Source organism: Lichenostomus cassidix, chromosome 2 (assembly GCF_008360975.1).
Source record: "Lichenostomus cassidix isolate B80296 chromosome 2, HeHo_3.0, whole genome shotgun sequence".
Taxonomy (NCBI): Eukaryota; Metazoa; Chordata; class Aves; order Passeriformes; family Meliphagidae; genus Lichenostomus; species Lichenostomus cassidix.
Genome location: NC_139482.1, coordinates 42943517 through 42957837, shown reverse-complemented (window position 1 = coordinate 42957837; position 14321 = coordinate 42943517). Strand labels below are relative to the sequence as shown.

At 42.3% G+C, this 14321-nt stretch overlaps 2 protein-coding genes across 4 annotated transcripts in view; both read left to right on the top strand.

The window, feature by feature from the left end:
• CPNE4 (copine 4) overlaps positions 1–2974 on the top strand; it is a 239332-nt gene extending 236358 nt beyond the window's left edge. For all 3 annotated transcript variants that reach the window (XM_085051259.1, XM_085051260.1, XM_085051258.1), the window contains one exon: positions 2819–2974. In XM_085051259.1, the coding sequence (XP_084907385.1) occupies positions 2819–2950 (132 nt within the window). In that variant the 3' untranslated portion in view covers positions 2951–2974. The remainder of the gene's footprint in view (positions 1–2818) is intronic.
• Positions 2975–9909: 6935 nt separating this feature from the next.
• MRPL3 (mitochondrial ribosomal protein L3) overlaps positions 9910–14321 on the top strand; it is a 28542-nt gene continuing 24130 nt past the window's right edge. Inside the window, exons 1-4 of the mRNA XM_085051257.1 lie at positions 9910–10035; positions 11784–11962; positions 12781–12872; positions 13645–13743. Of these exons, the coding sequence (XP_084907383.1) occupies positions 9956–10035; positions 11784–11962; positions 12781–12872; positions 13645–13743 (450 nt within the window). The 5' untranslated portion in view covers positions 9910–9955. The remainder of the gene's footprint in view (positions 10036–11783; positions 11963–12780; positions 12873–13644; positions 13744–14321) is intronic.

Sequence of the window (14321 nt, the reverse complement as noted above, 5' to 3'; positions counted from 1 at the left end):
TCACAGTCATATTTTAAGAGATGAAATTCTCTGCCTTTGGGATGTATGATATATTTACTGGGCACAAATCTGATGCCACAGGTAGATTGTATTCCATTCTGCATTGTATTTAATCAGAAAGGTTAACAGCTGTGACTCAATAACACATACATCACAAAGGGAGTGTGGAAAGCACAGCTCGTAATCAGTGCAAGGAGCGAAGTTTTGCACTATGCATTGTAATTAAAGGTTAAGCATTGTGAAGCTATACAATTGAAGCAACAGTCATTTGTAAAACACAACAATTATGGAATCATAGGGGATTATTATCCTGCTGCTGACTGATCTGATTGTTGTGTATTACCTATCAGTTGAGAACTACTCATCTTGAGGTGCTTATTGCTAGGACGCTCTTTAAGATAGGATGCTCCTTGAGCACTGGAGGAGATATTACAGTAAAACATTAATTTAATGTCCCATCTGTGTTAAAGACCCAGCAAATGTAATCCTTACACAACACCAATGAACTGTGTCTGCGTTTTATCTTAGAAATTACTGTGTAATTCTCACTTACCAAATGCTGCTTTGTACCATCTGATCTAGAAGTGAGAGTGCTTTACCACCACAAAAAGTATGTAAGGTACAGGTGGTCCAAATCATCAGAGAGGAAACCAGCCTCAACCCTATTTTTGGGATGTTCCCTGCTAGAAAGAGCCCCAAGACCAAGAGACATCACTGGCATGATGAAACTCAATAAAGCAACAGTTGCCCATGCTCAGACTGAAGCACACAGTCAAGGCAGCTACCCCAGAGCAACTCTGTGCGAAGCCACATATTGCCTGTGAGCCTGAGGGCACAGCAAATGTTTTAGCTTAAACCTCAACCAAAGGCTTTTCAGCTGAGGACTCCTCAAGTGGCAGTGATTCAGCTGTGCACCTGAGTCCTGACAGAGCCTGTTCTGAAAGGCTGACCCCTCGTTCAGGAGGAATGGATGTGGTGTCAGAGGAGAGAAGTGGAATTTTCAATAGCATTGTATAAATCAGCCATTTGTGTGATTCCAAGGGGTATTTTCTGATTATTTTAGTTGGAATTTGATGAACTTTAAGGTCCCTTCCAATACTAGTAATTCAGTGATTCTATAGAACAGGTTTAGGCTAGAATAGGGCAACTCTGAAAAACCATGCATTTCACTTTTCAGAATTAAAATTAATGGGTTTTGTTACTGTGTAACACCTGAGATCAGCTGCTGCACTTTCACACAAAGTATGCTCTATGCTTTGCCAGCTTGTTCATGCAGAAATGATCCAGGTTTTTTTGCCTGCACAAATATTTTGGTATAGATATCACAGTAGGGAAATAGCAGTTCATTTTATTTATTACTAATCCCATACGTGAGTCAAAATACAAAAACACACATTAAAAGAAAAAAAAAAAAAACACCAACCCAAACCAAGAAAACTTCTGTTTCTGATTTTGCTAGTATTATCTTTGTATTTGCAGTAATACAACATTTGATACTGGAATTTCTGATAGCCTGGGGCTTTCTGCACTCTTGATTTAGCATGCCTACAAATAGTTTACCATTTACGTTCTGTGTAAATCTAATTTTAAGACTGTAAGAATAAGGATGCCAGCCCACAAAACAGAGTAGGTCAATAAACAGTCAATACAACTGCCTTGTGACATGGTAGTTTTGAAACTTGGCTGATAACACAACAGACAGTGAGGAGGAAAGTGTTCATTAATTTGGGAAAAAGTACTTGGTGTGCAGAAGAAATGTGATCCAGCCACTGGTTGAGCTCCCATGCATCATCTGAGCTGCAGTCTGCGCTCTCTGCAGACAAACACATCAATTTAAACCTCTCAAAATGACATTTACGTATTTGCATTTTTGTAGTGGATTCAAAGGCAACATGGCCAAACAGGCTGGCTCCAGAGGAACCACATCTACCCAAACACATAGAAACAAGGAAATCCATTACATAGGGCAAGAGGGTGCAAGGGAGAACAGCAGTCCAGTTTTGCCACTGCTGAATTCAGGGGCTAAGGAGTATCCATGCAGCACACGGAGGTAGTGGTTGCCCACAAAACATCCGCAGGCCCCTGTACTTAAGATGAAGCATTGTCAGGGTGTGAGGCAGCAACTCTATGTTGTTGGCAATGGAGGGCAGAGTTTCTCACTGCACTGAAGAGGAACCCTCCTTCCTGCCTGGGCTGAAAGCCAGTGGCCATCTCTACATCCATCTCTACCTTTCAGGGTCATCACTTCTTAAGTCTGGTTGACACCTGCCATTTTCACCTTGCAGGAAGTGCTTTAAAGCCTCCAGCAAGCCTAGGGTTGAAGCTTTCTTGTAACCATGGTTTAATTCAAAAATTTTTAAAGTATTTTTTATTCAATTAAAAATTCCCCAACCACTAAAGAATGGTGATGAAGGCCTCCTTTTCACAGTGTTGTCCATTCACGTTCAGCTTTAAGCTCTGCAGGGTTCCTTGCTGAACACTGATGAATGAAGTCTGCAGCTTTTTATTGTGATGTGGTGCTCTCCCAGAGTGCAGGGAAGTTCAGTTACCCTGAACTTATAATAGTCCAAATGGACCTGAAGTAATGCAGAGCACTTTTGGCTTTAGTGTACCTTTAGGTAGCTACAGCTTCATACCTAAACTGACTCATAAAACAATTTTCCACCAATAGTGTGATTCACTTTGAGTCTTTTTTGCCTTCCATTTCTGTACCATACTTCCTCCCTTGATCTCCTGGCACCAATGCCTCTAAAACCCTCGGACAGGACTTCTAGCAGGGAGCCACGTTAATGCTTGTGTTTTCTACCATTTCCTGCAGGCATCCCCAGCTGCTCTAGCAAAAAGTGTTTTGGCTGAAGTTCCAAACCAAGTCGTGGACTATTACAATGGCAAAGGGATAAAACCAAAATGTATGTCAGAATACGAGTCTTCCAGGACACTAGCTCCATGAACCTGCCTGCACTCGTTTACAAAATTTAAAAAGAAAAATGCTACTGTCTACAACTACTGTATTTAAAAAATGAAACAAAAAAATAGCACGTTTTGGTGATTTTTAACTAAAATAACCTTTTCTTTTTTTTTTTTTGCATGTGTAGCCTAAAGGCTTAAATCTGTTAAGCAGTTGTATTGTTGAAAACTTTTTATGAGAAAAAAAAATCCAGAAAAAGAGGTGAACTCTTTACATTACAGCATGTTGCCTTGAAATAAAAAGTTATCTGTATCTGGTTTTTATACAGGTTTGTTGAAATTTTGCTAAATTTCTTATATTTACACTGTAAAGCATTTTGAAATATTTATTGAGAGTTGATAGCCAAAATGTCTTTGGTTTAATCTGCTATGAACTGAGAGATTTTTCAAAATGGCAGATGCATGAACTGTATTTTGCATGTTTAAAATAAAAACAACACAGTTTTGCAGTTGTCTTTATTTCTCTCTCTGCCACAAGGCTGCCTGCTTTCAACTTCCATATTCCAAAGAAAAGGTAATAAAGTGATTCAAGAGATATCTGACATGAAGCATGGGCATTTCTAACATTAGCACCTTATAACATGGGCAGCCAAACAAGCCCACTCAGTCTGTGGCCTGAGTAGTAATTTTGCAAAAACCTGACACATCCAGCTCTTACAAAGTGTTCAGACCCTAACTGTAAACAAATCTGGCTTGGAGAGCATGGTCTAACAAGACTGCACATCTTAATATATGCCTACTTAATCCAGTGTGGCTGGCTTTTGAACAGGATTTTTTTGGCTATCCATATTTATAATCTCTAATGTTTGGGAATTCTTACTTTGTTTCATTTGTGTTTTTTAATCTTACATGCAGCAGCAACTCTGTGTGGCACATTTTCCAAAAGAAATTTTGCTCAGCCTGACTTTGTGACAAGCAGTGATTTGTAACTTTATCCTCACACAGATCACCTGTGTGTGATAAAAGAACTGTTTTTTCACCCAAAGAATCTTGAAGCCACCTTTAAAAAAAAAAACAAAAAGAACCAGTACACACAAGAACAGAATGGTGATGGATTGCACATTCCATTGAAATATTTATGTATATAAATGAAGAAACTAGATCAATGTTATTTTTTGTGTTTGAATTTTGGCTGCTTCTTTTGCTAAAAAACAATAACGAAGGATGTGACTTGTAAGAAACTAAGGAGAAAATCTGACAAAAAATAATTTATGTGGGATTGTCCTAAAGGCACAGCTTTGGACAAGTTGTGCTCCCACTGAATTGAAAACATTCTTGTTAGTTCCAGAAGAAGCTGTTTTGGGCCAGTGCTAAATATTTTGGAAACTCTGCCCTGTAAGCAAGAGATTTTGGGTTAGAAATACATATTTTTAAATGAGTTTGCAGGTAATGTAGTAGTGTAGCTCCCTGATTCTCCTTTAGAAGTAACTTCCGTGGGATCAGTTTTATGATTTTGTACTCTTAAATGAAGGCAGTGATGCTATGAAGCCAAGATGCAAGGGGCTGTCTCGCCAGCACATTCAGTTCTGCCCCATCTCTATCCTGCAGCACCATCATTCACACTTGGAGAGATTTGCTTGTAGAGGTTTCTTCACCTGATCAGACACTGAGCAGCAGCCAGTATTACTTGGTCATGGGTATAAATTGTCTGGAGATGTCCAAACTGATAGATCTCAAATCCACATTTCCATGTAAGGGCTGACACTTCATTTGAGAGCTTACCCTGTCAGGCTGCACATCTCTCCCTCTGTGGGTGTATTTCATCTGGAAGCCACTGTGATCTCCCTTTACATGTCATACCCCACTCTGCCAATGAATCTTAATTCTTACATACAACACCTCAAGTTTCTTATTCCCACTTCCCCCCTATTTTCTTTCCTTCCCTATTCTCAGAAGGAGCGTTTTCTAGCTGTTAAAGCACAGGACTAAAAAGATCAATGACTTGTATTCTTTCCTCCTCCAGTATCCCATTTTGTTTTCTTGGCCAAGTTTTTAAAATTTTCTGCACCTCTGATTCCTCATAGGTAAAATGAAGGTCACTGTCATGTATCATAAATATCTCACAATAGTACTGGGGAATTTTAATATTTGAAAAGTGATTTGAGATCCTTCCTCAGAGGCATGATGGTGCTCTTGCCATGTAAGGAATATTACATTACGCTGGGACTTGCATTTAGGGATGTAATGTACAGCTGAGGAGAAGTTAAGCCTTTTCTTTATCATTTGCCAGACTGAATAAAAGTAAGCTTTCAGCAAGAAAAATTAGGAATCAGATAAATTGTTCTTCTGGTGCATACGATCTTTGACTAACTGATTTTTTAAGTGTTTATGGTTACATAGAATCAGGCAGTTACAGCACTTCATTACCAGAGGTGCTACAAGGGGCTTCTATAATGCACCATGACATAAAATGCAGAGCTCAACAGGTTATTGTGTGCTGACCTATATAAACCATCAGTCATTTTCACGTGTGGAGGTGGTCTATAGAAGTGTCTCTAGAACCCCAGCTGCTGCAGATCTTTCTGTTCACTTCACACAACCCTGATTATAAATGCTGTCTATTTAAAAACAAATCATTATCAGTGGTTGATACAGGTCAGCAATTCTGTAGCAGCCCTGAAGTATTTGGAGACACCTTCATGGTATTGAAAAATCAATTGCAAATCTCCTTCAGTCTATACAGTTCTCAGCATGTAAAACAAACACGTAATAGTGTGGTGAGTTGGTGTAGGATGCACAGAAGACAAAACTGACCATATGGTAAAGGCTTTCTAATGAGGCTCTGAATGTTATTTTCATTGCTCCAAGCTACTCCCTGCAATAAAACATTATGGACTTTGTGCAGGGTAACATCATTAAGTATATGAATATATCTCTGAAATGGGATATTTTTCTCCTGTTTTATCTACTTAGGGTTTCAGAAAGGCCATTCTGCCTTTAGGCTGAGCTGCCATCAATTTCTCCTGCAGATTTTTTAATGCAAATTTAAACTTCTACTGCCTTTTGGTGGATCATTTTAAATTCTGATAACTCCTTTAAAGTAAATTACGTCTTGTCTTTTTGAGATAACCAATGATCTAAAATATTCTCCACCAACTAGAACCCTACCTTCCTTTTTATCTCAAATCCAATTCCAAATGCAAAAGAGTTCAAAAAAACTCAAAGAGATTCATAATCCCTCTTAGCCCAAAATACATTAACATCTATAATTCTTGAGCTAGATACTGAGATGAATTGTATTTTTAGTTTGTGGGGGAAATAAGTCCACAAGAGATTTGAAAAAAGCACTAATACACTGCTAAGTGCTTATTACTGTAAGGTAAAACCTTTCCATATGAAGATTTTACCCTGCTGAACAATGTGGTGTTCTACTTTTTTTATTAAAGAGTCTACAGCTATGAAAGGAAAATCAAATCATAATAATAGTATTGCTTTAAAATATCTTTTCTCTTAGTCTCCAAATATCAAAGGTACATAACTGATGACAGCTAAAAGGTTTACAGTTTGGTCTTTTAGAGACCTGCTGTGGGTGGTGGGGAGCAGTGGTCTAAGCCAAGGTTTGCTGCAGGTTGCTAAGGTGATATTCCAACAAACACACAGATGGAAGGCCCCAGTTTGTCGCTGTAGAGCCGCTAGCAGAGAAAAAGACCCAAGTTCTCAGTGTGACAAGAAAAAAGAAATTTATTATTTTGATTTCAATATATATAGACTTTTCAGAGGTCGCCCAGATTGGTCAGTCAGAAACCTCCCCCTAGGCCTGACTGGCCAGGCCTGAACTGTCCAAATCTCGAGACACTGTTTCAAAACATCCAAACTTTATCTTTGTTTATAAAACACAGAAGAGTGTTCTCACGGGAAAGACCTGTGCTAGCCACACCAGTTCTGTCCAGATTGCTTGAAAAAAAACCTGCAGCTCTGCAATACTCAACTGCATCCCTTGGGTTCACCCACACACCAAATATTGTGATAGAACAGCATGGGGCTTAAGTGAGCCCCATTACTGTAAAGTCCTAAGGTCTTTGCTGGTGAGTTGAACGGAGCTCCCTCCTTCACTCTGGCTCATGGCTGCTAACACAGGTCACAGCTGACTCCCAGAAAGAACTTAACTCATTGCTCAGATTGACGTTCCTCACCTGGGATTATGGGTTTTGCAGTCACACCTGCTATGTAAATCTTAACCTATGTGCAGTCTTTCTGGCATGAAGGAGTTACTTGACAAACTCCCTCTACTCCTGAGTAGCATAGACATTTCACTCACAAAGCATTGCTACATTTATAGTCACCTTTTTTTTTCTTTTTTTTTTAATGGGAAGGTTGAGCTGGAAGATTCCTACGATAGATTTATGCTTCTCAGGTTGTTTTCACTTTTTTAACAGGAAGTGCCATTTTGTCACGAGAAAAATACAGCTTATAGTACAGCCTGTCCTCCTTCACACATATGTCTTACTTGTACCTGCAGTCCTCAGCTGAGGAGCTGCACTATACCAGAGACAATTTCAGCAATTAGAGAGCTACATGAGTGATAATAATCAGCCCACCTGCATGTTTGCTTGCAGCATTCACTGCAAACCATCAGTTGGCTGCACTCCCACCCCCGCTTTTTTGTTTTTTCCAATTTCTTTGCAAAGTTGGGGAAATCCTCCAAACTGATCAGGTGAAACCCAGGTGACCTCTCTCCTGTGAAGGCTGCCAGTTCAAAAGTGGTGTATCCACTTTCTGCTATTCTGAGGATTACCCAAGGCAGCAGACTGGTGGGAAAGATTATTTTGTAATGGGCGTTCTTCGTTTCCCTTCCTTTGCTACAAAAAAAAATTGCTAGCCATTTCCACTACTGTGCAGAAAGCCTTTTACTGCTGTGTTCAGGGGGCATTTGAATTCTTGTCCCACTGATTAGAGCAGGCAATTTTCCATCTGATTGCATTCAAAGTTGCAGCCATCTTGCTACACCCACTCCCCCTTACACACAGAAACCTGACAAGTTCATGCCTCTTCAGCACCATGAAAAGCTGCATGTACTTTAAAAAAAAAAAAAAAAAAAAAAGGTTGATTTTTGTATCATGATAAAAAGGAGAAAAGAACAGCACTAAAACTTTTCTCTCAAAAATGTGTGGCCCCATATATTACTCCAAGTTACTGGTGCATGAAATCCTTTATCACCTCAGCTGTGCAGGATGCTACATGAGAAAAGCATCATACTGTGGCTACAAGGCTTGCTAGGATCAAGGGAGTCCTCTTCTCTGGCTTGGAACATCAGTCACGGCTTGGCAAGTCACTTGATCTTGCTATGTGCCTTGGTTCCACATCTTTAAAAAGGAGGCAAATAGAATTTTGCTACTTCCTGGGCACTTTGGTAGAGTTAGCATTACTGTAGGGTTGCCACAGCACTCAGAAGTTGGGACACGACACCTTTATCATTTTTAGACTTCTTCTTCCTCCTGGTATAGAGGTCAGAGCAGCTGCATAAGCTACCAATGGACCCCATTAGAAAACACATCTGTATGAAATTTAGCAACATCCCTGTTGCTGTTCTTGATGCCAGGGAGAGAGCAAAAAGATGCAGCGATCACTGATAGCAAAGATGCCTAACAAGAGAGGGAATTCAGTCAGTTGGACTGTAAACTTGGGAGATGCATTTCTCAACACACTATGTGGCTACTTCTTAAAAGGACAAGGAGTAAGGCACAAGGAGTGTGTGTGAAAGCTACTTGTAATTTTCTGTATCACAGTTTTGCGTGTGAACAGTAAAACTGCCCAGTTACAAGACTCGAGTGCAACATCCCCACACACACATGTACCACAGTAGTAGGGTAATAAGAAAGGACAGATTCCAGCTGACAATGCTGAAAGCTCACGTGTCTTTATAAAAAGAGATTTCTACCAAAACCAAAAGGGAATCTTGGGTTCATATCACATTGTTATCCCAACTAGCACATTCTCAGCTGTGCTGGTTCCCTGCTCAGGAAAGAAAAAAAAGGTGAGTTAATTGTGAATACTGATGAAAGGCAGACCTCACTGAAGCCAGAGTGTCAGAGGTACCATCGCTGTGCCAGGCTGCCCAGAACCCTCTGCCTGACCCACCCACTTTGACTTCTCCTGGCTACACCACTAAATGTACTTTGCATACACGCTGCCTTCCCGCTCCCGCAGGGCCCAGCCACTCCCTCGGAACACCTGAACACAGAATAATGGGGTCATTCAGGCTGGGAAAGGTCTCTAAGATATCAAGTCCACCCATTACCCCAGCACTGCCGGGGCCATCACTAAGCCATGTCCCTAAGTGCCACATCTACGCGGTTTATTGACCACATGCGGGGACGGTGATGCCACGACTTTCCCTGGGCAGCTTGTTCAATGCTTAACCACCCTTTTCGTGAAGAAATTTCCCCCAATATCCGATCTAAACTTCCTCTCCCACAACCAGACGCAGTTTCCTCTCGTCCTGTCACTGATTTCCCTGTGAGAAAAGCCCTGAAGTGGTTCCTCCCGCAGCCCGTGAAGTTTGACACAGCAGAGTCGCTTCTTCCCCACACACCACCGCACCCCTGAAGGCATCTGCTCAGCACCCGCAGGAAGGCTTTGAGCCCATCGTCCCGCAACCCTGTGCGCCCAAGTGGTGCTTGCCAGCGATAAACCCCACCTGCCGCTGGCATTTCCCCGTTCTGGACAGTTTTGTGTTGAGTTTCGCTAGCTCGCGGCTGGAGCGCAGGCAGAGCAGCGATGGCAGGGAGGGAAGGGCTGCGGGGGGTAAAGAGTGCCCATGGCTATTTCTGCACGTCCTCGCCCTTGGGTGAGATATTCCCCCGGGTCAGAGTAGCTCCATCGGCCACGGGTGCTGCAGCCCACGACGTTGAGGCGATTCGGGAGTTTTTCTGTAGCCTGTGCAGCTCGGCGCCCGCGGGCCGGAACTCTCCGTTCGGGCAGCACGGAAGGGTTCCAGCGGCGGACGCGCGGGGCCGGAAGGCGGCGGAGGCTCCGCCGGGGTGGCGGCATGGCGGGCTGGGCACGGCTGGCCCGGCTCGGCGGGCGCCTCTGGGCGGCTCCGGCTCCGGCTCCGGCTCCCGGACACAGGTAGCGGCACGGCTGGGAGGGGAAGGGGCTGCTGCGGGGGAGAGCGGGGAGAGAAGAGGCGGCAGGAAGAGCGGGGAGCAGAGCGTGGCTCGGCCCCTGTCTCAGCCCCGAGGTCATGGGATCATAGAATCACCTGGGTTGGAAAGAGACCTTGAAGATAATCTAGTTCCAAACCCCCTGCTACGGGAAAAGACGCCTTCAGCTAGATCAGGTTGCTCAGAGCTGTATCCAGCGTGGCCTTGAATGTTGCCAGGGATGGGGAATCCACAGCTTCTCTGGGCAACCTGTTCCTGTGCCTCACTACCCTCGTAGCGAGGGATTTCTTCCTGATATCTAATCCAAGCCTCCTGTCTTTCAGTTTGAGCCCGTTCCCCCTTGTCCTGTCACTACATGCTCTTGTAAGCAGCTTTGCCCCGCCTTTCCTGCAAGGTCCCTACAGGTCCTGGAAGGTGAGGAGCATCTCCGGGTGCTGCCCTTTGGAAAGCCGCGTGTGCGGCAGGCAGCCTGGCGGCTTTGCCCGTGCGGAGCTGGTGCTGCCACAGGGTACTGCTGGGCACTCCAGCCCTAGGAACAGCCCCAGCCTGTGTGCGAGTTGTGGCAGGACAGGCATCTTTGCATCCAAAGCGTCTTTGCAGCATAGTGAGCAACTTGATCGGCCGTGTTTTGGGTCACCTTGGCCTGCTGGCCACGTGCATTCACTACCTTTATTATCAAATACTCTTTTACTGACGTTGCAGGGGGCTGGGGAGCATTCAGGTCTTTCCTAGCCCTCATAAAATTTGTGGTGGGAGGCTGGGCTATTTAGCAGCATATGTAGAATTAGAGCTGTTGGGGAAGGGAGCTGAGGAGCTAAGTTCTAAGCTGAGGTCTATATTCCTTTTCACAGTGTGGCCAGCTCGGAGGTCAGACCAGGTTGCTCAGGGCTTTGTCTCTTTGGGCCTTGTGAACCTTCAAGGACTGAGTGTGCAGAGTGCTCCTAGACCCCAATGCCAGTGGTTGGTTGTCATCAGGCTGAACATTTTTTCCTTTTGTCAAATCTGAATCGGCCTCTTCAGTTTATACCACTTCTCGTATCCTGGCCTGTACCTCAGTAAACATGGCCTGCCTCGGTCTTGTCAGTAGCTTTTTCACAAATTATTCCATCCCACTTGTGGATAGGATTCTTCTCCTGTATGAATTTCATTGATTTCTTTGTTGGCTTGTCCCTCTGGCTGGCAGAGGGACAGCCTCGAGCATCATCCACTGCTCCTTTCAAACTCAAGAAGGGCATATTCATCCCTTCTTAGTGGTCACTGATAAAGATATTGAACAGGACAAATCCCTGAATAGACTCCTGAGGAACTCTGCTTGTAACTGGTCTTCTGGTAGAGTCCAAACCTTCAGCTGTGACTCCTTAAGCCTGATGATATAGCCAGGTTTTTGCTCATCTGTTAGCCCACCCATCCATGCCATAAAATACCATCTTGGATAAAAGGATATACCACAGGAGATTGTTTTAAAAAGTCTTGCTAAAGTTAAGGTAAACAATACCTACTTTTATCTCTTTACTCATGGATCTATCTGGGGGTTCTTTATCTTAATAGGCATGGTTGGTTGGTTTATTGTTGCTTGCTCCCCTTTGGTATAATTCAGAATACTTAGTCAAATGACAAATAATTAAATGGTTTGTAAATTAGATGTAAGATACATGTTATGAGACAGTTTTTGTACTGATGAGACACTTAAAACCTTTTCCCACCCCTGGAAAGGGGGCAGCTGGGCTTTGTAGTCAGACACATTAACAGTTCAACGTGGTGGCACGAGCATCTTTCTGAAGAGAATGTGGAGTTCCTCAAGAAGAGAGCTGCAGAGGAGTACAAAGCTCAGACAGCCAACAAGTTGTGCCCTCTGAAAGATGAGCCATGGCCACTGAATGAGTGGACACCAGGTAAGAAAGTATCTCTTCTGAAATACCAGACTCATGCTGAAATTATTATTGTTGTTGCATTCAGTAACATCAGGATTGTGTCTTGTGAAGTATTCTCCTTTTGGCTTTCACATCAATCATTCAATACATCTCCTAGTAAATAAGTAAATGTAATATGTAATATGCCAATTCTCTAAAAAGCGTTTAATATATGACAGGGTGTTAAGAGCCTTTTAAGGACTTTTAGGTCTTAAGTTTAGTTTTTAGTCCAGCACTTGGCCTGTCCCTCTGCTGCACAGTGACAAGATAATAAAGTTAGAATTCATCAAAAAAGTCTCCTTAGAATATCAAGTATATGAACTTGAAAATGTTGTTATTGCTGTACTCTGAATAAAAGGTGTAGTATATAATAGATCCCACTACTGCTCTGTGATTACAAGTTCTTGTGGACTAGAGCACATTATTAAGTTTTTGAGCTTTCAGAAGGGTCACATAGTGGCAGACTTGACAGATTGCCTTTGCTGTACAGATTTGAAAAGGTTGGGGTGGGAGGAGCTTGCTACTGTACACTTTTCAATAGTTAGTTTGGCTCTAATATATGGGCATTGTATTTTCTGGGAAAAAAAACCCAAAAGCAGTTGCATTTTTTATCAAACATAACTAAAACATGTAGAACTTTACTGCTAGTGGGGTTAAAAACCCTCAGCTTACCCACAGGGATTTGGTGATGTTTCTCTCCTTTATCTCCTTAGAAAAGATCAGAGTTGATTACAGATTATTAGATGAACTATTTCAGTTATTAAGTGTGAACTTGCATCCATGTTTTGTTTTATCTACAGATTCTATCAGAGTTGGTGTTGTTGCAGTAAAACTGGGAATGATGCCAATATGGACCAAATCAGGAGAAAAACATGCTGTCACATTACTTAAGGTGAAGTAAATCATAATGAATTTCATCTCCTATACTGTATTCAGATTGTAAACCAGACATTTCAAGCAAAAGTGAAACTTACTACTCGTACAGAGTAGGAAATCGAGAAAGAAAGGGTTTTTTGCTCCTGTGTGGTACACCACATCCATTCTGTTTACATCTGAACTTTCCAGGAGTGGTCTGCCTGTTTCCTCGGCTATTCAAACACTGCAGAGCTGAGAGTAGTGTTACCTAGGTGATGCAACTAAGCTGGGGTGAACTGTCCCCCTTCTATTTTTCCACCTGCAGGCACGTGGGGATTAGTTTCACCTTGGTTTCTGAGCCTTTGTAGCTCTGAAGCTGCTTCTCCATGTTCTCTGCCAGCTGCTGTTGTACTGAAGCCTTTTGCTGACTGGTTGCTGCCATATGAGGAGCACTGCTGTGAAGGCCATCAGGTTTACAGGGCAAAAGCACAGGAGTCTAAAATGTTGGCTCTTACTGTATGCTTTGTGTGCTTACAATAGGGATTTTGCAGATCTTGCATGCAAGAGGTGATTATAAAAGTTTATTCAATTTCTAGAGCATTTATGACATTAGTTCGCATTCTTTAATGCTTCTTTCTAAAATAAGCCTTCAGTTCACTGGAAAAGCAATGTCAGTGGTAAAAAAGTAACACACTCTCTTACCTGTAGGCTGTATCTTCTGTTATGAAAACAGAGACTAACTTAGTTTCTTACTGTTGCCTTCAAGTATACACATCTGCTTATACTCAAATGCTTTTTCTTCTCTTAAGGTTCAAGATTGCCATGTTTTAAGATACGTTTCAAAGGAAGAGTCTGGTGGAAAAACAGCTAAGCTGCTTGTTGGAGGCAAAAATGTATCTCCTTTTTCTGTAAGTGAACCACTTTGGGTGTCACTGTTGGAATAGTTGTTTCTATCGTGATTACAATACAAAAGTAGCTTAAGTAGACTTCTCTGAAAGATTAATTGTCAGACAGGTGTGCTTTGGAACTGATCTTGTGTCACATTCACCTTTGCCTTTTCCTAATGCAAGTGTAAATTCTTGGTTAAGAGAATAGCAAGAGGAACTTTTTGAAAGTTTTGTCTAAATTCTCCAGGAAAGCTGTGGGTTTAGGAATTTGCTTTGATGTGCAGTGAACCATGCTGGTGAAAGGGTTTGAAGCTCAACTGGCAGTGTAGAAATGTGTGTTCACCATGTCTGCGGAGATGCAGTTGAGATGAGGACCTCAAGATACACAATTTTATGGCCTGTTGTAAACTTACCCAGCTTTATTGGTTATTTACAAAACTTAGTGCTCTAGCTTACTCTTCTGTACTGCTTTTTTAGCTGTAGTTCTAATTTTTCCCCAGACCTGTTGACATTGTTCAATTTGCCTATAATTCTGCTGATAAATAAGTTTAAGACTTATATTTTCAAGAAGATAACTTCATGATTGTAGCTCATCAACA